Source organism: Patella vulgata, chromosome 1 (genome assembly GCF_932274485.2).
Source record: "Patella vulgata chromosome 1, xgPatVulg1.2, whole genome shotgun sequence".
In the NCBI taxonomy this organism is placed as follows: Eukaryota; Metazoa; Mollusca; class Gastropoda; family Patellidae; genus Patella; species Patella vulgata.
Window position 1 is genome coordinate 78,475,929 of NC_065879.2, and position 22,970 is coordinate 78,498,898.

The 22,970-nt window shown below is 38.1% G+C and overlaps 1 protein-coding gene across 2 annotated transcripts; it reads right to left on the reverse strand.

The window, feature by feature from the left end:
• Positions 1–1,310: 1,310 nt before the first annotated feature.
• On the reverse strand, positions 1,311–21,880 carry LOC126810758 (uncharacterized). 2 transcript variants are annotated; one of them, XM_050536014.2, is made up of 8 exons: positions 21,245–21,880; positions 19,201–19,620; positions 14,645–14,779; positions 12,637–12,930; positions 8,991–9,257; positions 7,837–8,079; positions 6,900–7,169; positions 1,311–5,955 (listed from the first exon to the last, which is right to left on the reverse strand). In XM_050536014.2, the coding sequence occupies exons 2-8, from the start codon at positions 19,531–19,533 to the stop codon at positions 4,543–4,545; spliced, it is 2,955 nt and encodes a 984-aa protein (XP_050391971.1). In that variant the 5' UTR covers positions 19,534–19,620; positions 21,245–21,880; the 3' UTR covers positions 1,311–4,542. The 2 variants fall into 2 exon arrangements, with proteins under 2 accessions (XP_050391971.1, XP_050391962.1); XM_050536005.2 differs by lacking the exon at positions 21,245–21,880 and having other exon boundaries at positions 19,201–20,508.
• Between the last annotated feature and the right edge of the window lie 1,090 nt (positions 21,881–22,970).

Consider the following 22,970-nt stretch of genomic DNA (forward strand, 5'->3'; position numbering starts at 1 on the left):
TAAAGTGGGGGTGTGGGGGTCTAGTGGTTTTGTGGTTTAACATGTGCGTGTAAAATCACCATGCTTGATATTAAGTCAAGTGGCGTGGTTTCGATTCCTATCTTGAATGTGACAAGGAGCAGGGTCGTCTGTCCAACCTTGTGGGTTTTCATTGGGTCCTCAGGTTTCCTCCCACCGAATTATTGAAATAAAATTGTACCATGTCCCAAAATGACTTAGTTTGTGTCGAGTGGACATTGAACCCCATTTCATACTCTCTCTTAAACCTGAATCTCTTAAGAATAATATTGGTCCAAAATTGGTTTAATCCAGAGTTCAGAATCCACCACAGATCATATAGAAGTTATAGTCAATACAAGCCCGTGCCACCTTTGATTTTCAATGAAATGTTTTGATGGGCCTCTTTTTAATCTGATTAGTCCAAACCAGGAGATCTACCATTGATATTTGGAGCCTCAGTGAATAATACGCTGGCTGGCAAACCTGGAGGTACTGTGGTCGATCCCTGCGTTGGCCAAGAAAGTTCATCAGGAATTTCCAGCGTGGTTCCGCCTTGTCAGTGGTGCGAGCATGACCGAGTGCATGGCAAAGAACAAGGCATAGTAATTCGGATGGGACAAAAAACAAGGTCCTGTGTACACACTGGCGTGCACGTTAAAGATCCCTTGGCAGTTTGAATTCGATATAAGAGTAGGCTGTAGCGCCACTGTCTGGGCAAAATTTCCCTCATAGCACACCATATGGTGTATTTAGCCCAGTCGGAGCAGAACAGTAGGATGTTAAACCCCATTTCATTTTATTTCATTTCCATTGATATGTTGTTTTCTTATACAAATGTTAGCATGAATTAAGCCATGAAAAATTTGATATTGTATGATAAATTCAAATGACGATCAGTGACTTTATATATTACCAGGGGGGTTGGATGGCCGAATGGTTAGCATGTGCGTGCTGTATCATAATGTCTGTCATTGAGTCAACTGGCGTGGTTTCGAATCTCCGGTTGTATGTGACAAGTAGTAGGGTCGCCTGTCCAACCTCTGGGGTTTTCTCCGGGTCCTCCCACTGCTAAAGACCCCTACGCGCAAGTGAATTATTGAAATAAAATTGAACCATGTGTTAGTCCCAAAATGACCTAGTTTGTGTTGAGTGGATGTTAAACCCCATTTCTCTCTCTCTCTATATATATTACCAATTTGCTCAAAAAATCAATGCTGTTAGATGTGAACTAATTAATAGATAAATGCAAAGGTAAGGACACATTGAAAAACATGTTTTTAAAGGAGCGTGAAACTGTTGATTTTGAGCTAAGACAGTTGAGAATTACCTGTAAAGGTCTAGTTTTAAGAACAGATCTACCTGACTTACCGATGCTGTAGGCATTTGCACATGGAAAAGAGAGTGCATGACAATTCTGCAGTCTGAAAAAGAGTGTGTCTAAAACACAAATAGTGCCTTTTCCCCTAGAAATCCCACATCAGGTAGCCAGGAAATATAGTTTGTCTCACAGTATTTGTTCTGTAAACAAAAGCCTTTCAACTTCTATACAGTTCTTCACTCGGGTCATTTGCGCATCTAACTCAACCACCTTGAAAGGTAGTTCTACAGTCTGTTTAAAACACAGATCCTATTTTGTTCCTTTTTTTATAGTTCAGAATTCCGTTTTACTTGTCTTTACTACACTAGGATCAGGAAGAGTTGTTATGTAACCCGCCTTCTGGTTGATGTGAGGGATTTGCCAATGAAACGGTCTGCTACAGCGAGTTCTTGGCGTATGGTGTACGGAATTTTGGGTATCCCTCTAGAAACATTAACGCTGGTTGATTAATCAATTAATCAATGTCTGATGTCATAGGGTCAAAAGCCACTTGTATGACCTCTGATGTGACCTCTCACTACAACCAGTCAGATCTTCATGTAGTGTATGTGGGCCATCGAAAGCATAAAAAAACGAAACGAAATATAGATCTGTATTTTAATCAGATTAGTAGTCCTACTAATTAGAATTCTCTTCTTCAATGTCTTTTTTCTCTGTTATTATCTGTCAGACAATCATTTTCCCAACAATAAGATGTCCATGTGGGCTTTGTAATGGCACCAACATTAGCATATTGATCAAATAGAAAAACACAAAATATTCCTGTTGTTATGGCACCATTATTGATATATTTATCAAATGGAAACACCAAAAATATATCTGTTGTTATGGCACCAATATTGGTATATTTATTATCAGACAGAAAACCCCAAAATATCTTGGATGTTATTTGGCACATAAGCAACCATTTTTTCCAACATAAAGAACACCCGCATGGGCTTTGTAATGGCACCAATATTGGCATATTGATCAAACCGAAAGAAAAAAAAATTTAGTTAGTCAATATGCTCTTTTAACCCTCGTGTGGATACAAGGTGTATTTCGTGACGTCTAGAACATCCCTGTGGTTTCCAGCAAGCCGATTCAGGTCACAAATGGTTTATTCCTGTGGCAAGGAAAAAAGAGAAAGAGAGAGAAATGGGGTTTAGCGTCCACTCGACATAAACTAGGTCATTTCGGGACTAACATAGGGTTAAATTTTATTTCAATAAATCGCATCGCTTGCATGTAGGGGTCTTTAGCAGTGGGAGGAAACCGGAGGACTCGGAGAAAACCCAGGAGATTGGACAGGCAACCCTACTCCTTGTCACGTTCAAGCTGGGAATAGAAAAGAGAGAGAGAGAGAAATGGGGTTTAACGTCCACTCGACACAACTAGGTCATTTCGGGAATAACATATGGTTTAATTTTATTTCAATAATTCGCTTGCGCATAGAGGTCTTTAGCAGTGGGAGGAAACCGGAAGACCCGGAGAAAACCCATGAGGTTGGATAGGCGACCCTACTCCTTGTCACATACAACCGGGGATTCGAAACCACGCCAGTCGACTCAATGACAGACTTTATGATACAGCGCGCACACGCTAACCATTCAGCCATCCAACCCCCCCTGGGAATAGAAACCACGACACTTGACTTAATGACAGACCCAGAGAAAACCCACGAGGTTAAACAGGCAAATAGACTCCATGTCACATTCAGGCAAGGGAATAGAAAGCACGCTATAAAGAGAGAGAAATGGGGATTAATGTCCACACGACACGAACTAGATCACTTCGGGACTTACATATATGGTTCAATTAGGGGTCTTTAGAATCGGGAGGAAACTGGAGAACGCAGAGAAAACCCCCAAAGTTGGACAGGTGACCTTTATTTCCGTTAGAAACATTGGTTGCAGAAAAAGAAAACATTGAATCTGCACTGATTTTGGCAATAAACAATATCTTGTGGACAATAATGACAACAAATCCTTCTAACTTCAAAAAGAACATTATTTAGGTGGTTTTGAATCATTTTAGTCTAATAAATATGAGTGACAAAGACGTTGTAAAATGTTTTAATAATCATGATAATGAATCCTTCACCCATGAACATTTGAATTATCACGATAAATGATCTCATCATGATAATCCAAGATATCGCAATTGTTCATTTTGAAATAATCCTGATTAATCACAATTATTTTTGTATTTATCGTTGCATTCTTAATTCCATATAAATCATGTTTATGTTTATGTGCTCAATTGCTAAATGCCACTCAAGGATATTTCAAAATGATTCTGAGCTCCAATACACAATCATAGTACATCCGACATCGTATGGGATCGTTCAAATATGCCAGATTACACAGCACGACGGAATACTCAATATTGGAAGTATTATGGAACCTTTGAATACCGGAAGCATAACCTCCTTTGGTTGTTTGTATTTGGTGGCAAGAATTTAATATTTACGTTGCTATAGTGCTCGCATGTTTATCACACAATGATCCGTCGGATAATGCTCTAAAAAACAAACCGGTTTCATCACAATAAAAATGTTTTCAGGGGAATACCCTTCAATAATAGACGGAATGCGCACACAAAATTCTTCAACGGTACCAAGATCAACACCCGCACTTTCGCCACTATCTTTAAAGGCTCATTCGACAAACCTCGGCATACTCCGGTACCCTAGATTCGTGGAATTGGCCGAGGTGTGCCGAATGTTTAAATGCTTTGATGTTAAAACCAATCATGCATAAGGTAATCAACAAAGACTGACAAGGTAATCAACAAAACCAATCATGCATAAGGTAATCAACAAAGACTGACACGAGTATTGATCTGACCTTGTCAATCTTTTGTAAGTGAACTCACGACGGATTGAAGGCCGGATTATATAATGTTAATTCAATGCAAATCGTGTGACAGGACCACTGATTGAACGCCGGATTATCCAATATTAACTCAACGCAAATCGTGTGACGTAACCGCTGATTATGTCATAATTCGTAATATTCAGAACACGGATTACTCAAAACTTTTTTGATTGAAATAATGAGATAAATCGAGACATGAAACTGATGACAGATTTCACATAATGCTGTAGTATTCCAAAGCCGGATGTGACACAGAGTCCACTGTAGTTTTGAGCTCCAATACACAATCCTAGTAGTTATACAGTTTTAATTTTTAGCAATAGATGTATATGAATGTTCCATTCGCAGATATTCTATATCTACAGGATGACTACATGTAACACATTTATACTCGCTACCATCCACCACTGCCTTGGCTAAATATTCCTTCAGATTGGTCTGTACTTTGTTGTAGATCGAATTTTCACAAGAGTTCTCGATATCCACAAGTATTTGATCTATGTCTCGCAACTTTCCACAAATACAACATGATGACAATGTGTCCGGTGGCATGTCATTGAGAAGATTTTGTAGAATGCCCTTCGCCAATTTCTCGCAATCTGGATTTCCTTTATGTTGCTCGACTTCTTGGGATGTCGGAAACGACTTCTCACAAAACGGACATTTAAGTCCATGGTGCATTTCAACATGTTTTAGAAGTTCCTTGGAGGTGAAGAACTCTTGGCTACAGATGTAACAACTGAACAAGCAAACCGTGTGACTTACTTGTAGTCGATGTTGTTCAAGGGCATGTTGATCACTGACCACAAAGTTGCAGATTTCACACTTGAGACTCGTTTCTGCTTCTTCAACGATATTATGATGACGTTTCTTGTGTAACCGTAGATGCCCATTTTTGGAATACGTACACGGGCAGAGGTTACATTTATAAGTTTTTTCTAGCCTGTGCACCAATATATGAGACTGTAATTGATTGTTTAGTTTATAAGATTTACCACAAACATCACATTTAAATGGCTTTTCAGAACTTACCGGCGCATGAAGCTTTAAATGTTTAGTTAGCGCTGCTTTGTTTTCGTACGTTTTTCCGCAAACTTCACACGCTTTATGTGTTTTGATATGTAGCATCAACCTCTTTGAACTGGACAATGTCCTCTTACAAACATCGCATTCAAACGGCTTGGTGCTGTGACTTTTACTATGGAGTATCATCGCTTCTTTTGTGAGAAACGATTTGCTACAAATATCACATACATGTATTTCTGTTGTCTCGTTGCTGACATGCAAAGCACTATGGGTGATTAACGCGTTCCGGGTATTAAAAGCTCTTTTGCATATTTTACAGTGGTGTGACTTCACGTTTACATGAACATGCTTCATGTGACTTTTTGCACGATAATGAACGTCAAACTCTTTATTGCAAATTTTACATTGATAATGTCTTCCGTTCTCATTCAAAGACAAATGAGATTTATATAGATGAGACCAGAAATGTTGGCTTGTGACAAAAGTTTTCCCGCAGACACAATTGAACCTTTCTGTGCGACCTTTATATTTAACTAGAGCGTCACATTTACTTTTCAAATCTTGTTGGTTCTCGTCACCCCGATTACTGACCACCTGATGGTCATGTGATTGTAGATGACCTAATATGGATGATTGACTAAAATTCTGCGTACCGTTTACGAATTCATTTTCCATTCTGTATCTTTTGCACAGCTGAAATTAGAGAAATAATTTGAATGCAAGATTTTATCGAGGCATTATCACTTTCAACAAGAAATGAAATAAAATGGGGTTTAACGTCCTACTGTTCTGCACCACTCGGGAAAATGAAGACAAGCATGCGTCATGCAGTATTCTATGATTGAAATACTGCCCAGACAGGTCATTTTCCACTTACTCTTTGTCAAATTCGAACTTTCAATGTAATGCTTGGAAGGAGTTAACAAGAATTCAAACTTTCAAGGTAGTCCTTGGAAGGGGTTAACTAGAATTGAAACCTTCCAGGTAGTGCTTGGAAGGGGTTAATTAACTAGAATTCAAACTTTCAAGGTAGTCCTTGGAAGGGGTTAACTAGAATTCAAACTTTCAAGGTAGTGCTTGGAAGGGGTTAACTAGAATTGAAACCTTCCAGGTAGTGCTTGGAAGGGGTTAACTAGAATTGAAACTTTCAAGGTATAGTAGTGCTTGGAAGGGGTTAACTAGAATTGAAACTTTCAAGGTAGTCCTTGGAAGGGGTTAACTAGAATTTGATCTTTCAAGGTAGTGCTTGGAAGGGGTTATTTGAATTTAATCCAACTAAAAGTTGATCCAAGTAAATGTCAACATTGCAGATACTTTTCAACCTTAATGCAGCCTCAGAAACAGACGCTAACCATCACATAATACAGAGAGAGAGAGAAATGTGGTTTAACGTCCACTCAACACAAACTAGGTCATTTCGGGACTAATATATGGTCCAATATTATTTCAATAATTTACTAGCGCGTATAAGGGGTTTTAAGTACTGGGAGGAATCTGAGGACCCGGAGAAAACTCCCGAGGTTCGACAGGTGACCCTACTCCTTTTCATGTAGAAGCAGGATATCAAAACCACGATGACAGACCTTAAACCACTAGACCCTCTCCCCCCCCCCCACCCCCAAGAACATGTTACAAACCTGACAGAGTATCTTCTGGTCAGTTTCATTATACTGTAGCCAGCTGTATATTGACAGCCATTCTTTGTTGAACTCATGACGAACCTCTGCACTATCCTCCACCACATCAGTACAAACTCTGCTAACATTTACTGTGTCTCTGGCAAGATTTTTCTCCATTCTATCCACTTGCTTGTGACTTGTGGAAACATTGTGCTTGAATAGAGCTGATAATATGAAAATGTTTGAACCGCTCACAAAATCAGTAGACATTTTATATTTCTCACAAAGCTGAAAAAAAAACAAGAGGAAATAACTCTCCAGTAAACTGTTCAATGGCAGTCCAAAAAAAAAACATATTTAAAAAACTTGTCTTGATAGACTTGTAGTTGCAGTTTTATGTGTGGCTCAAAGGTCGAAAGTGAGACATTAAGTAATATATTGATACAGCACGAGGATGTTAGCCCGAGTGTTGTTTCAATATACACAATGTCTTGCTCAAGATCATTAAACAACTTAAAATACAGACACTACCTGCATGTGCATTTCAATGACTTTTGTGTCGAATACTGATGTGCTACTAATCTTGTTCTTTTTGTTGATCATGGGGGCGATGCTCCTCAAAAAAAGACTAAGGTGCCACCAATTCATGTACAATCAATATGAACTTGACATGCCTGTTCCTTGGACAATTCCCCATCTATTGACGGACTTCAATTTTTGATATAGCGGCACAATTCCAAGATTGCTATGATGATGTCGTAGTCAATTCCTGGCGTCCTGGCCCATAGAACAGTGGTGCTTATTTATATTATACTTTATATAAGACACCAACAGCCTTCAATATTGTCTTCCCCATCAGATCATTTTCAAAAAATAGCTTTCTTCGCACCATTCCCTCCATTTCACCCTACACCCTCGCATAAACTTAAATAATGGAACAGCCCCGTGAACAAACCTGACAAAACATCAAATCCAAACCATCATCATATCGTAACCAAGGAAACATAGGCAGCCATTTTGGATCAAACGTGTCAGAAATCGAATCAGCGCGATCTTGGGACGAGTCTTTAACGAAGTTATCTTCCCCTTTGAGAGCTTTCTTGTGTTCTGGTGAGGTTGTGTGTTCAACCAATGTTGATCCTGTGAATGTCTGTGATCCTGTGACAAAATCATTTTCTACACTATGTCGCTCACAAAGCTGAAAAGGACAAAAGACTTTTAACACACACATACAAAATCAAATAATATGGGGTTATCAAATGATATGGGGTTATTAAATGATAGGGTTATTAAATGATATGGGGTTATTAAATGATAGGGTTATTAAATGATATGGGGTTATTAAATGATATAGGGTTATTAAATGATAGGGTTAATAAATGATATGGGGTTATTAAATGATAGGGTTAATAAATGATATGGGGTTATCAAATGATATGGGGTTATTAAATGTATGGGGTTATCAAATGATATGGGGTTATCAAATGATTAGGGGTTATTAAATGATATGGGGTTATCAAATGATATGGGGTTATCAAATGATATGGGGTTATTAAATGATATGGGGTTATCATGTGATATGGGGTCATCAAATCATATGGGGTTTAACACTCTGGGATAATGAAGACAAGCCTTGTTCATGACATTGAAAGAACCTTGAACTTTGAAACTCAATTTTCACAGGGAGAAATTTAAATTGGAAAGCGTAAGACATGGTATTTGCGATGATATTTTCTATCAAGGAATCTGAAAGGTCTAGAGCAAGGTCCAAGACCAATCGAAATCAGTGACAAAATGTAGAGTATTACATGACAGCCTTGATAAGATGTATGGAGTTAAATCTAGATCAAGCTGTCTATGGAAGATGGAAGACGGGTATAAAGCCATGCAGCGTACTATGAAGGACATTTTGCCAGGACATTAGCGTTACCATCTACCCATCATCAAATTCAACTTATCTTTTACATGCATGTGCATGGGACCTTGATTTTCTATCCAATCTGAAGACTAGACACAAGTAGCTGGTCAGGACTTGCCTCAATGTGCCACAAATTACTCGTAAGTTCACATAGCTAACACATTTTATAATATTTTGTATTCCAAACCTACCTGACAATGAAGACGATTTGTAAAATCATCACATCGCAACCATGGAAAGTAGGGAAACCATTTAACAATAAATTGACGCAAGTCTGAGTCATCAGCTGCGTTCAAACCTCCATCATTATAGTCATTCTTACTATCTAGTGTTAACTGTGCTATTAGAGCTGATTTGTGAATACCAGATGATTCATGTCTTTTAAGATCTGTTATCCGAGTCCAACAAGAAACCATAACAAATCCATTATGTTTGTCACCTCTATGTATCCGACAAACCTGATGAATGATAAAAATACATCTTAACAAAATATACTCTTCAAAAAAAGTAGGGGATATTCAGAAACAACACAAAACTGCAGAAATGCACTGCTGTTTTTATTAGAGGTAACCAGTGTATGTTAATAATTGGCCAACTGCATACACGTGAACATAAAAAGTTCAAATGGGCGGCTTATCTGACGGCCCCATTTCACTCACAAAGAGATACACTGTCAAAAGTGAAAATGGACGTTTTTGATTTTTGTCTTAATAATGTGTAATTGCTCCACCAATCCTTAGACATTCAGCAATTCGTCGTGGCATGCTCCTAATCAACCATCCAATCACGATTTGGGGCAATCTGACCCTCTCCTCTTGCAGTGCCACAGCAGTGTTGTCGGTTGACGTCGACGTCGACGAACACATCTCCCGATCAAATTAAATGTAACACACTAAAGCAAAGATGCGCTAACAGTAAATCTTAAGCAAGAACCGATAGGAAAACAAACATGGATAGGATAAACCAGCAAGCGGCAGTTTTCATCAACCCTTCCTTGAAGTGTCAAATTTGACAATGACCCCCCCCCCCCCCCACGTGTAATGCGCTATTGCGTGTTGCATGTGCAGCTCAGTGGTTCTGTTGGGGCGATAAGTTCTTCATCTGTGAACATACTCTCAAAGCATGTCAAGTATCCATGACTATTTATCATATCACAACCTGCATAGGTATTTGCATTTCAATATCACCTACTTTTTTGAAGAGTATATATTAAGATAGGTTGCCAAGCAAAGAAACATATACCCACAGCAGCTAAGGTTGTTTATTCTGGGAGCCATGGTGGCTAAGTGAGTAACACACTGGCTCGCTAGTCTGGAGGTAGTGGGTTCGATCCTGATATTTGCCGAGAAAGTTCATCGGGATTTTCCGGCATGGTTTTCCCCTGTCTAGTCATTCTGACGTCCTGTGTACACTTTGGTGTGCATGTAAAATATCCCTTGGCATTTGGAACTCGATATAAGAGTAGGCAGTAGTGCAGCTTTCAAGGCAAAATTTCCCTTATAGCACACTGTTTGGTGTATACCGGTTTTCATTACCCCAGTCGGAGCAGAACAGTAGGACGTTAAACCCCATTTCATTTTATTATTGTTTATTCTGATCAGGAGTAACTAATCTGTCATAAGTAAATATCCGAAATACTTTGATGATAACTTTAGCTGTTTGAGTTACCAGGTATCTATAACTGTTGAAAATCTATAGGCTTCAACATAAATATTAATCTATAGGATGATAACTGTAGCCTCTAGACGGACAGTCAGGTGGACGAATGGGGTGATGACAATATAGGCTATGCCTGTTCTCCACTCCCTATTCAGATACAAATCTGAATAAAAATATTGTGAATAAATTTATCTGGAAGCCACAAAAATAATAGTTTTGGTGACAATTTGCCCCCCCCCCCCCGAAAAAAAAATGATGTACTTTCTTGACCAACACTGGGATTGAACTTGAGACCTGTTTAGTGAACCAGCAACAGATTTACCAAGCCACTGTATGGTTAGAATGTCTATACTGGTTAGAATGTCTATCCTGGTTAGAATGTCTATCCTGGTTAGAATGTCTATTCTGATTAGAATGTATATCCTGATTAGAATGTCTAAACTGATTAGAATGTCTATACTGGTTACAATGTCTATACTGGTTAGAATGTCTAAACTGGTTAGAATGTCTATAGTGGTTAGAATGTCTAAACTGGTTAGAATGTCTATACTGGTTAGAATGTCTATCCTGATTAGAATGTCTAAACTGGTTAGAATTCCATACTGGTTAGAATGTCTATAGTGGTTAGAATGTCTAAACTGGTTAGAATGTCTAAACTGGTTAAAATATCTATACTGGTTAGAATGCCTATCCTGGTTACAATGTCTATACTGGTTAGAATGTCTACACTGGTTAGAATGCCTATCCTGATTAGAATGTCTATCCTGATTAGAATGTCTAAACTGGTTAGAATGTCTACACTGGTTAGAATGTCTACACTGGTTAGAATGTCTAAACTGGTTAGAATATCTATAGTGGTTATAATGTCTATAGTGGTTAGAATGTCTATACTGGTTAGAATGTCTAAACCGGTTAGAATGTCTATCGTGGTTAAAATGTCAAGACTGGTTAGAATGTCTGTACTGGCAATTTTTGGTTGCAGATGTTTGATGTTTTCAAATTGATCACCATAAATCGATCTACTCTTCAGCTAATTTACAAACCAGTTTATGTGCAATTATTGTCGTAAATAAAGTATGTTATAAACAAAGGGTGTCTGCCATTGATAGGACGACTATCAACTTGTGTCTTGTACTACCAGTGGTCAGTTCATTTGAAAATGGATAAAAAAAAAACCCTGTTTGACATATTGTGGATTTAAAGATCACAAAATATAAACATGGTTTGCTAGGCAATGAAACACACACCCACTACATGTAAGTAATCCAAAAAGATTTGAGCCAAACAAAACGAGATAAATGGGGTTAATGTCCACTCACCACAAATGTGGTCATTTTGGGAGTAAAATATAGTTCAATTTTATTGCAATAATTTGATTGCGTGTAGGGGTCTTTCGCAGTGGGCAGAAGTGGAGGGCCTTGTCATGTACCAGCCACTTGACTCAATGACAGACCTTATGATCTTATGATCTCAAGTCCCCCCCCCCACAACCTCCAAACACACATGAGAGAGAGAGAGAGAAATGGGGTTTAATGTCCACTCGACACAAACTAGGTCATTTCAGGACTAACATATGGTTTAATTTTATTTCAATAATTCGCTTGCACATAGGGGTCTTTAGCAGTGGGAGGAAACCAGAGGACCCGGAGAAAACCCACGAGGTTGGACAGGCGACCCTACTCCTTGTCACATACAACCGGGGATTCAAAACCACGCCAATCAACTCAATGATGACAGACTTTATGATACAGCGCGCACACGCTAACCATTCAGCCATCCAACCCCCCAAACACAAATGAGCTGTACATATCAAAATGAACACATCACATTTAACCCTCTATTTTTCGAACCAATCTGAAAATAAATGTTAAATATGAACTGAATGGAATAGGGAGTTTAAAGCAGTTGTCACAGATATATTATAAAATTAAAGTTAGGTTGCCAGGCAAAGAAACATATGCCCATAGCAGTCAACAAGGGTTGTCACATATATGAGAACATTTCAATGTGGGCGTATAAAAATGTAAATAACAGACGGGGGTGATGACAATGTGAACGTTTATTAAATCAGGATTAACCAGATCTAAGTTTACTAACATTAACTGGACAATTGGGACTAGACCACATCTCTCCTCGAAACAATGACAACTGTAGATCTAAATATAAAGAAGTACAAACCTGACAATAGATTTTATCTTTTACTTTATCGTATCGTAACCATGGAATCGATGGCTGCCATTTTTTAAAGAGGGACCTGATGACAGAATTTGTAGCATTGTCTTCTTCATTGTAATCTTCATCATCATCTTGTTTCTTTTCTACCATTTCTTGTTCTATTTTCACTTTCTCTTCATCTTCTTTATCAACAGCCACCTCGTGATCTGTTGATGCCTGATGATTGGATAAAATGGCTTCACGGAAATCTTGTGAACCATTGACAAAATCATTGTTGACTTTATGTTTCTCACACAGCTGTAACAAAAGAATGAATGAAATAAGAGCCTTGATTTGATGTGTATAGGCTTGTGTGAATGGAAGGAAATGAAATAAAATGGGGTTTAACGTCCTACTTTTCTGCTTCGACTGGGCTAATGAAGATGGACATAGATCATACAGTGTGCTTTGAGGGAAATTTTGTCTGGACAGCTGTGCTATATAGTCTACTCATCAAATTCCAACTGCCAAGAAATCTTTTACGTATATGCCAATGTGTACAGGGGACCTATGTTTATCCAAATGACAATACATTGTCTCTTGTCGGGCGCTCTGTCCTGCACCAGTGACAAGGGGGAACCACAGTACCACACCACTGCACTTTCTCGTGAATGGAAGGGAATAGTAATGTCAATACAATACTTTGGTCATTTTTCTATGGTTACAAGCAGAATGTGACGAAGGAGTATTTTGTCAAGGCACCAGTATTTATACCTAAACTTCCACAATTTCAAACTGTCATAGCTTCTTTTATATGCTAGTCAATTGTTACACAGGTGGACCACAGTTTTTCATACCATCTCAACGACTAGGCAAAACATTCTTTAACAGCTGTCTCACAATTCTAATTGAAAGGGGCTACAGCATTCTGAACATCTGAGACACGCTACCTGTGGAGAAGTATATCAGACACAGTCAATAGCCATGATATCCATATCACATGATCTACACATCACAGGTCATGACATTGACGTCAATGGGTCATGAGGTCAACAACACGTTACATTGTAAACAATAGGTTTATCTTCAGCATTGTGTCCTTTGCACTCATAAAGACTATATAATTTGTACAGTGACTACTGTCCCAACATGTTCTCTCTTCTTCCAATGATTTTTCACAAAAATAAAATCTACAACTCATATAATTGACGTTATCTTCAATGACAGCGTCTGCGAATGGTTGTTCATAGAGGCTGCCATCTTGGCACTATTTTGTGCGTCCGTTGTGTCTATTTCAGATATACACAATCAATTCTGTTGATGATTTTAGCGTTGGGATTGACTAATAGTTAATTTATTTCAGTTCTAAAACATATATTTTAAACTTTAACGCAAATTTAGAAAATAGCCAAATTCTGGCTGGGATTACTGAGCAAAATGGCCATTCACTGTATACGTGTGAAAAAAAAGCTAGCCACCAATTAATTTTCGTACGTTAGTTACGTACAGGGCTACAGCTTGCTCATTATCTAGATCCAGGTATTGGCTGAGAAAGTTCCTCAGGATGTTCCAGCCTGGTTTCCACATGTCAATGTTGTTTCCCCTTATCAATGGAGCAGTAGGGAGGAGGGTGTGACTAGGGAAAGTGTCTAGTTATTCGGATCAGTCATAAAACTGAAGTCACCAACACACGTAAAAGAACATTTGACAGTCGGAATTTTGATGAAAAATTAACAGACTGGTAAAATTTTGATATGGAGAGAAAGTATGATATACTAGCGGATGACCTGGAGCTGCACAGGTTTGTGCCCGAAATCAAAAGTAGTATAACTCAAAACCTACTCAAAGGCTCTCAGCCCTATGTCCCCTCCCCCCCCCCCCCCCCAGTACGAGCTACCCCTATACACGAAATTGCAGTCTCAGGACAGTCTTAGAGTAGCCACCAACCCTGAACAGATAGACAGACAAACAAACGACAGTTACAAATATTAATATAGATATGTGCAAAAAATGACAGGAAGTAAAAGCCTACCTTACAAAACATAGTCCGTGTTGAATCATCCAAACGTAACCATGGAAACTTTGTCAGCCATCTTGTATTAAACCTGCGAGAGCGTGTCATCTCAGACGTGTTCGAACTTGTAGACACCAGATCCCGAACAGATTTCTGTGTAAAAGTAAGACAGAGATTTACAAGACAAATTTACAATACGAGAATAGAATATAGGTTTCTAAAAGTCATCCAAACATAATTACTATTATATTTCACTCAGTCTTTTATTCTTAATACCCTCAAACCAAAAACTAAATCTCAATCAAGTACTTATATCTCAATCAAGTACCTATATCTCAATCAAGCATTGTACCTAAATCTCAATCAAGTACCTATATCTCAATCAAGCACCGTACCTAAATCTCAAGAAGAGAAATTGGTCATGCACATTACTGCTGGAATGTGCACCTTAATTTCCATTTAATTCCTGTTCATTTTGAGTGATGCCTGTTTTGTTACAGTACAGTGTCGTGGACGGTCACGGCTGACCCCCCCGGATCCATTCACTGGATTTGATATTTGTTGTTTATTTCTTGCAATGTCTGTGTACTTTGTCTTGTCCGCAGGTTTGTCTTATCAGTTTTGTTTTGCGCATAGTATGATTTTCCTGCATTTACTATTACAGAATCAAGTCCTGACTAGAGAGAGAGAGAGAGAGAGAGAGAGAGATGGGGTTTAACGTCCACTCAACACAAACTAGGTCTTTTCGGGATTAACATGTGGTTCAATTTTATTTACATAATTCGCTTGCGCATAGGGGTCTTTAGCAGTGGGGGGAAACCGGAAGACCCAGAGAAAACCCACGAAGTTGGACAGGCGACCATACTCCTTGTCACGTACAACCGGGGAATCGAAACCCCGCCAGTTGACTCTCCTGACTAAAGACTCTAATTCTTATACTTTGAAGTACTTCTGTCTTATAAACGAAAGGAATCGCCTATCATAATTCTAGCTCGTTATTTACTAAGTTCCTCACCTTGTCCAAACTGTTGGAGCGTTTCTAGGGTCGCCATTTTTGACTTTTGCATAATTAAGGAGTTTTCAGCATATAACCAGCTAAATGCAAAGCGGGGTTGGATGGCTAAATGGTTAGCATCAGGTCTGTCAATGACTTGATTGAGTCATCTGGCGTGGTTTCAAATCCCCAGTTGTACGTGACAAGGACGAGGGTTGTCTGTTCAACCTTGTGGGTTTTCTCTGGGTCCTCAGGTTTCCTCCCACTGCTAAAGACCCCTACGCACAAGCAAATTATTGAAATAAAATTAAAACTTGTAAGTCCCGAAATGACCTAGTTTGTGTCGAGTGGACGTTAAACCCCATTTCTCTCTCTCACTCATTATGCAAAGAAATAGAACATTAAGAGTGTATCCACGAGAAGACCATGCAAAAATCGCAAAAAGTGCTAAGATGGGAGTTCAGAAGTTTTTGATCAAACTTATGGTATGACACCCCCTAGGGGCAAGAGGTAACATGCTGAAGTGGTTACAGTCTGATGTCGCTCTAAAGGACTGTACAGGAATTATTCATTTTATGGGAAAAATTGCGGTTTTCACATGTGTATTTATCACCCTTTTTAAGCACAGACTGCATTCTATGGTGGAATAGCAACCTTCTAATTTTGACCCTGTCGGATAAAGCGGGTGGTCAACTTCTACCCCAGCACTAATTTGAAAAAAAAAAATCAGTACATACTAGTTTTGTGTGGACTTGTTTTAGGGTACCATATTCACATTGTCCTTATAGTGCAGAAAAAGATACACTGTAACTTTTTCTTTCATGGTCACAAGTAGAATTTCTTTGGATGGTTTTGAAGTGCTAAGCACATAGTATCCATAGGTGTAAAAAAAATGACCGGAATGCAACATACTTAAAATATACAGCTTATTGAAAAGTGCTAAAAATAAGCTTTTGTGATACATTTTTTTGCAAATTTAATTAGAGAAATAAATTTTTTGACTTTTATACGTTTTCATCATATCCATAGCCATTATTTGTACCATGTTGTACTCTATATAAGTGTGTATTTGTATTTATTGTATATTTGGTATTGTCATATTGTCCCTTTAACATATTTGTTGTATTGTCTCTTTAAGATTTCATTTTCAAACAAGTTACCGAAAATGGCTACAAAATGTTTAATTTCAGAGCATGTTTCCACTATTCATTTTGGGACACATCCACTGATTTCTACAATACAGAAATGTGGAAGCTTAAATATTAACGGCAACAAAGCCTAATTGCGTCGAAGTGGGTGACATTGAACAGTGTAGCATGGTAGCTACAGCTCTCGGGCACCGTCAGCTGCACCTTCAGGGCCGGATTTAGAATAAGAGAGGCCCTAGGCAAACCCCCTGAACAGGGCCCACGACATGGACCTTGGGGCCCTGGGACAAGCAACTCGGTGAGAGGGTGGGTCGGGGGAAGTCATGCGGTTGGTGGTTCGAATCTCACTTTTAGGTGAATTTTTCATTTTCGTTGGATTATTTTATTTAAAATAATGTCTATTTGAGAGTAATGGATATGTTTGTTAAGATTGAGCACGTTGAAACTCTAATGGAAGGTCGTGGACAACTGCAGAAGTCAATTCCCGTTGACGCCAGATGAGCCATGAACGATTACAGGCCTTTGAACAGGCATCGATATTTCCGCGCACATGCGCACGCAGGCACATTTGCTTTAAAAAAAACTTTTTTGCAGGCACAAAGAAAAAATTAAAGAAAGCCGCACAGTCGTATTTAAACCCCATCGTCCTTCTCTGTACACAAACTCGGCGCTCGAAATTTACCACTGCAATTAGACGGCAAAGCCATGGTAAAAGCCGACGTACGCAACCCATGTCTGTCACTGCATAATTTATTTTTGTGTGCCGTAGTAGACCCTATCATCCCAAATTAGTTTAAAGAAAGATGTATTGGTATTTTGTTTATTTATACTAAGAAGATGTGTAGGCCTAGGTCTATTCATTTTACAATTATTCTACGGTCTTTATATTTGTTTATTTGCCGTAAATAGGTCACCCAGACCAATTTACGGCACTCCAATGTTAAAGGTTTGAATGTCGTAATTGTCCAACACGTGCCTGCAAATTTTCACCATGTTTCTTATTTTATTTCATACCTGTGTTGACCGTGGATTTGCTACGGCCCGAGAGTAGGACTAGGAGGACGATGAGAGCTTTCTCAGTTTCTGCCTGACCTGATTCTCATTCAACCATAATAATAATAATATTCGTGAGACACGTACAACAACTTTACAAACAAGTCAAATAATACCACGTGTTTTAATTATCAATATCCAACTGTTGTCATAATTCGTTGTACTCAAATAAAACACAAACACCGTTTTAAGAATCGTTTTGATTTTTAATCTCAAAGTAATAAAGTAATATTTGAAAAAAAAACCAACAAAACAACAAATACCTAAAGGTCCTCAACTTATCTATCCAGAGAAACAGAGTGGGGCGGGACAATTTTATGCTCGGTCGGGTGGTGTCAAAAAGTTTTTAGATCCCTGTATCATTGATGAAAATTAAGTGAATTTGGTAAAATTTGAATATATAAATGGAAATTTTATTTGCACTAAACCAAATACAAAAGGCAGCAGATGCTCTGAAAATACACCAAGAAGGGTTTAATTTTCATAAAAGACCACGCCCCCCTCCCAAAAAATTTTTGGGCTCGCTCCGCTCCCCGAATATATTTTTGCACCACTCACCAAATCCTGGCTACATCCCAGTGTTCCACTCTGTTTCAGTATGACCCTGCAGGCACATTTTCAAGTGTGTGCGCAGGCACACTCAACTTTTATAGAGCCCTGCCTTTGAAAGTATTTTTGTTCAAGATATTTTTATAAAACAGATACTAATGTATTTTAGTGCTGGTAGTAAACACCATATGAATGAAAAGGAAAATAAATTGTTAGTTTTTTTTATCTACTACGGTTAATTATCTCAAAAATAGGGAAATTACAGGTTAATTTCATGGGTTATTGTTTCCTTTACCTAGTTTTTGTCAAGTCGATTCCAGCCATTTTTATTTTTTGTATCAAATGTTGGGAGGTTGCTTGTTCACGTGAGCATAAATTTTTTAAACCCACCCCATGAAAGAAGTAGCTATAGGGCGTCAAACTTTGGGTGACGAAAAATGGGGAATTTAGACAGGCTTTGATATCCAGTCCGTATACAGATCTCGTTCGCCAGAATCGTCTGAAGTTAATATTGTGGTAACAGCACTGAGTCATCGATAAACTGTGTGAGTTTGGTCTTTCTGCTACGTATAGTAAAGGTGTAAGGACTTGCCAAAGTTGGTATTTGAGAAAAGACAGATTTTGGCAATTTCACCATATGAAAAATGTTTTTTCAATTTTCTCATACAGGAATTGAAAGATTTATCTAATATTGCACATTTATGTGTTTTGGGACTATCCCAACTTATAAACCAAATTTGGTCAAAATCTGTGATTGAAGCCTTAGCACCTTCTGCATGGTTTACTCGCGGACACGCTCTTAAACCTCATTTCATTAAATTTATACTCACCCAACGCTTATGCTGACCTTTGGCACTGTATCTCCCCGTACTTCTACTCCGTTCCTCCATCTCACTGATTTCATCATCTTCGGGTTCTTCGTCCAGATTCACCTCGATCTTCACGTCCTCAAATATGGTCGATGTCAAATCATTTAACAGCGATGTGGTCATCGTTCCAACTGTAGACACATTCATTTCAATCCCAATGACATCTGCGCCACCTTCCACTGGTTCTTCTTTAATGTGTAGTTCACAATGTTGTTCCAGCATTGCTGCTGAAAGGAATTTTGCATCACATAAATTACAATGATGAATGGTTTTATTGCTGGGTTTTGCATCCATTTTTCTGTGGTTTTGAATGTCAATGTTGTTTGAAAATATCTTATCACACAAGGCCCATCGACGTGCAGCATTCACATCTCAGGTTTCCTGTAAAATAATAATATCAGGTGGGACAGAGGATAGGTTATGTCGTTGCATAAAGAGAGAAAGAAATGGGGTTTAACGACCACTCGACACAAACTAGGTCATTTCGGGACTAACATATGATTCAATTTTATTTCAATAATTCGCTTTGTTTTGGGGAGTGGGAGGAAACCTGAGGACCCTACTCCCTGTCATGTACAACTCCCCTGATCAGGTGGGGCAGAGGGCAAGATTATGTCGGTGCACAAAAAGGGTGCCTCACTGTGCTGTGTAAATGTACAAAAGGTATCACTCGATCTGTTCAACGTAATAAGCAAAATTCTTATGGCAATCCTAAACAAACAGCTCACAGACTGGTCCTGGATGTAGGGGAGACCGGGGCACATTGAACCAGTTTTTTCACATAAATGATTGTCCTCCTTCCGTATTATAAGTTTTTAAAAGTAGATCTCTTTACTTTATTGTATTGTTTGAAGACATATCATAGTTACTATGGTGTATCATATTCAATTAATTTAATCTTAAACCTTTTTTAAAAAACACATTTTAATATACTGAACTGTAATGGTTCAATGTACCCCGCTGTACAAAATAGTCGGGGCAGGTTTAACCACATAATGGGGCACATTGAACAGTGGTAAAAATTCCATGTTGAACATAAATCTGGATAAAGATCACAAACCCAGTCACTTGTTTCGTAGTGATCTAATGAATTTGCAAACAATCAGTGCTTAGTTGAGAACAAAAATCCACATATTTGACTTCTGTGCAACGATTAAACCAAGCAGGAGTCTAGATTCCCTAGGCTCCTATAAATCACTGTAAATCGCACGTAAGTGAATCAAACCAAAATTTGTCCAATATTCTGTCTAAATTATCAAATGATATATAGACTATAATGCACTGGGGTACATTGAACCAGTGGTTCAACGTATCCCATTGACAGTTGTTCAGTTCAATCTGCCACATCACATTTTTATGCTCAAAATTTAAAAAAATTCAAAATGGATCAAAACCTTGTTTATCTGGATTGTAGATTAGACATATATGAACTAATTGTAAGTACAAGAATTTCCTAGGCTAAACAAATTATTAAATGATATATAGTCTATAATACACTGGGGGTTCAATGTACCCCATTGACATTGGTTCAATCTGCCCCGGCTACAGTTTCATGATTAAAACTTTTTAAAAGTTCAATACGCCCTCTATTGATCAAGCCCTCGTTTACCTTGATTGTACATTATAATTAGACATATAATATTATATCAACTGATTGTAAGTACAAGAATTTCCTAGGCTAAGCAGTTTTTACTGCTTAACATGTATGGAAAATGATAAGTGGAAGTTGTGAATTTTCACTTTTAAGCTCTCTTTTGAAAATAACCATTGCCTAAAAAATAATTGACAGATATAAGCTATGTAGATGAAACATCGTACATTCTTCCTTCCATACGCAGATAGTATTCAGGAAAGTCAGGGAACAAAAACAAGATTAGACTGTGATAATAACAAATAAACTTTATTTAAAGTAGCCAAGTCTCTAACTCAATATCATCCAAAATCTTCAACTTTGAAAACACGAATTATTTGTCAATTTAAATCAACACTGATGCTGTGATCTTACCGGAAAAAGATGGGCTTCTGTCAAGTTCTGATATCCAATATTTAAGACAAAATAAACATTTTACCATTGGTACACAAATCATGTACCATAATGCGTTTCAGCCCCAGTTCTAGCAAGAGACTCGGGGAACGAGGCTAGACACATTGCACCAAATCAAACGGCGTATGTAGACTGGAATAACCAGACGCAAGAAATTTGAATTCGATTGAGACTGCTGGCTTATTTCGTGGAACATAACTGATTTGAAATTAGAGTAAAAACGGAAACCATTGAATGTAAATCAGTTTATATACATTCATATTACAGTATTATATGCGTTGCAACCCACTTCTGTCTATTTCTAGGTCCCAAATGTTAGCGATTTAGCTCCTTTAAACTTTTCTGTTATGTACGAAAGATCTACGGGACGGGTCAGGGGGCGACCAGTTTTACTACCACGTTTTGCTCTGTACAGTACACAGATTTAGTAATAAAGTTTCTCGGTAGTCTAAACTTCGACATTCACAAAAAAATTACCACGACTGTCTTTCACCTTTGTGGTATAAGGGGCCTACGGGTATTATGATTTAAACCAGCAAGCAAAACATTCCACTAAGTTACAACAAAATAATATTATCCAACTAAAATTATATTTAAAGGGAAATAACTCCACATTTGGGACGTTTCGTGCCAGAGCAAATTCACTGAAGTTGATTCGCACTGCCGCACGTTGATTTGCGGTATATTATGCATACCGAGGTTTTAATTGTAATATTTTTTTATTTTATTCCCCAGCTGGATGGGAATTCATCACTATTATTTGTTTCAGTATACTGATGGTGGCTATTGTGGTTTTTTAAAACATCAGCAGCAGCTTGGGAAAATGCTATATATGATCAAAATCAGTCAATTATTTGACAAATTTTGAATAAAAAATGAAACTAAAATTAGAAATATAACCAATTTCTGCCTAATAATCTGAAACGAAAATGAAACCATATTGCTAATGTCGCACCACTAATTGAAATAATATACATGTGAGTTTAATGTTCACTCAAAACAACCCGGCCATTTTGGGACCATGGTACAATTTTGATTTCAATAATGCATTTGTGTGTATGGGGGTCCTGAGCAGAGGAAGGAAATGCACACTGACAGAGAGAAAACACATAAGGTTAGGCAGATGTGCCACTTGAACCAACGATCTAATTCGACCAGGTAAAAATAAGTAGGCCTATTATATGTAATTTAACCATTAGTCACTCATGGGTAACACTGTTTTACACTCACCAAACAAACTTAGTTCCCTCATTTTTTTAATCTCTAATTCGTCAAACTACATGCACAACATTTATCGACAATCTCAATCTACATTTTCAGCAGAGACTTGCAAGTTCCTCCTTAGCCAACCAACATGCAGAACATCTCCAGTTGATCAATAAACATGAGAGCACACCCCTAGTTGACCAATAAACATGAGAGCACACCCCCAGTTGACCTATAAACATGCAAGAACATCCTCAGTTGACCAATAAACATGAGAGCACATCCCAGATGACTAATTCCACATATGAGCTGACCACAAATATGATGTGTGATTGTCTTCAAACTACAATCCAGAGATAACAGATGGTAATTGTTCGCTGCAAAAAATGGAGTAATCACAATGAGGGGTACTCAATTGAATTTCTGGAACACTCACCTTGCATACAGAAGCTTCCCGGAACAAATTAGTATGTAATGGTTA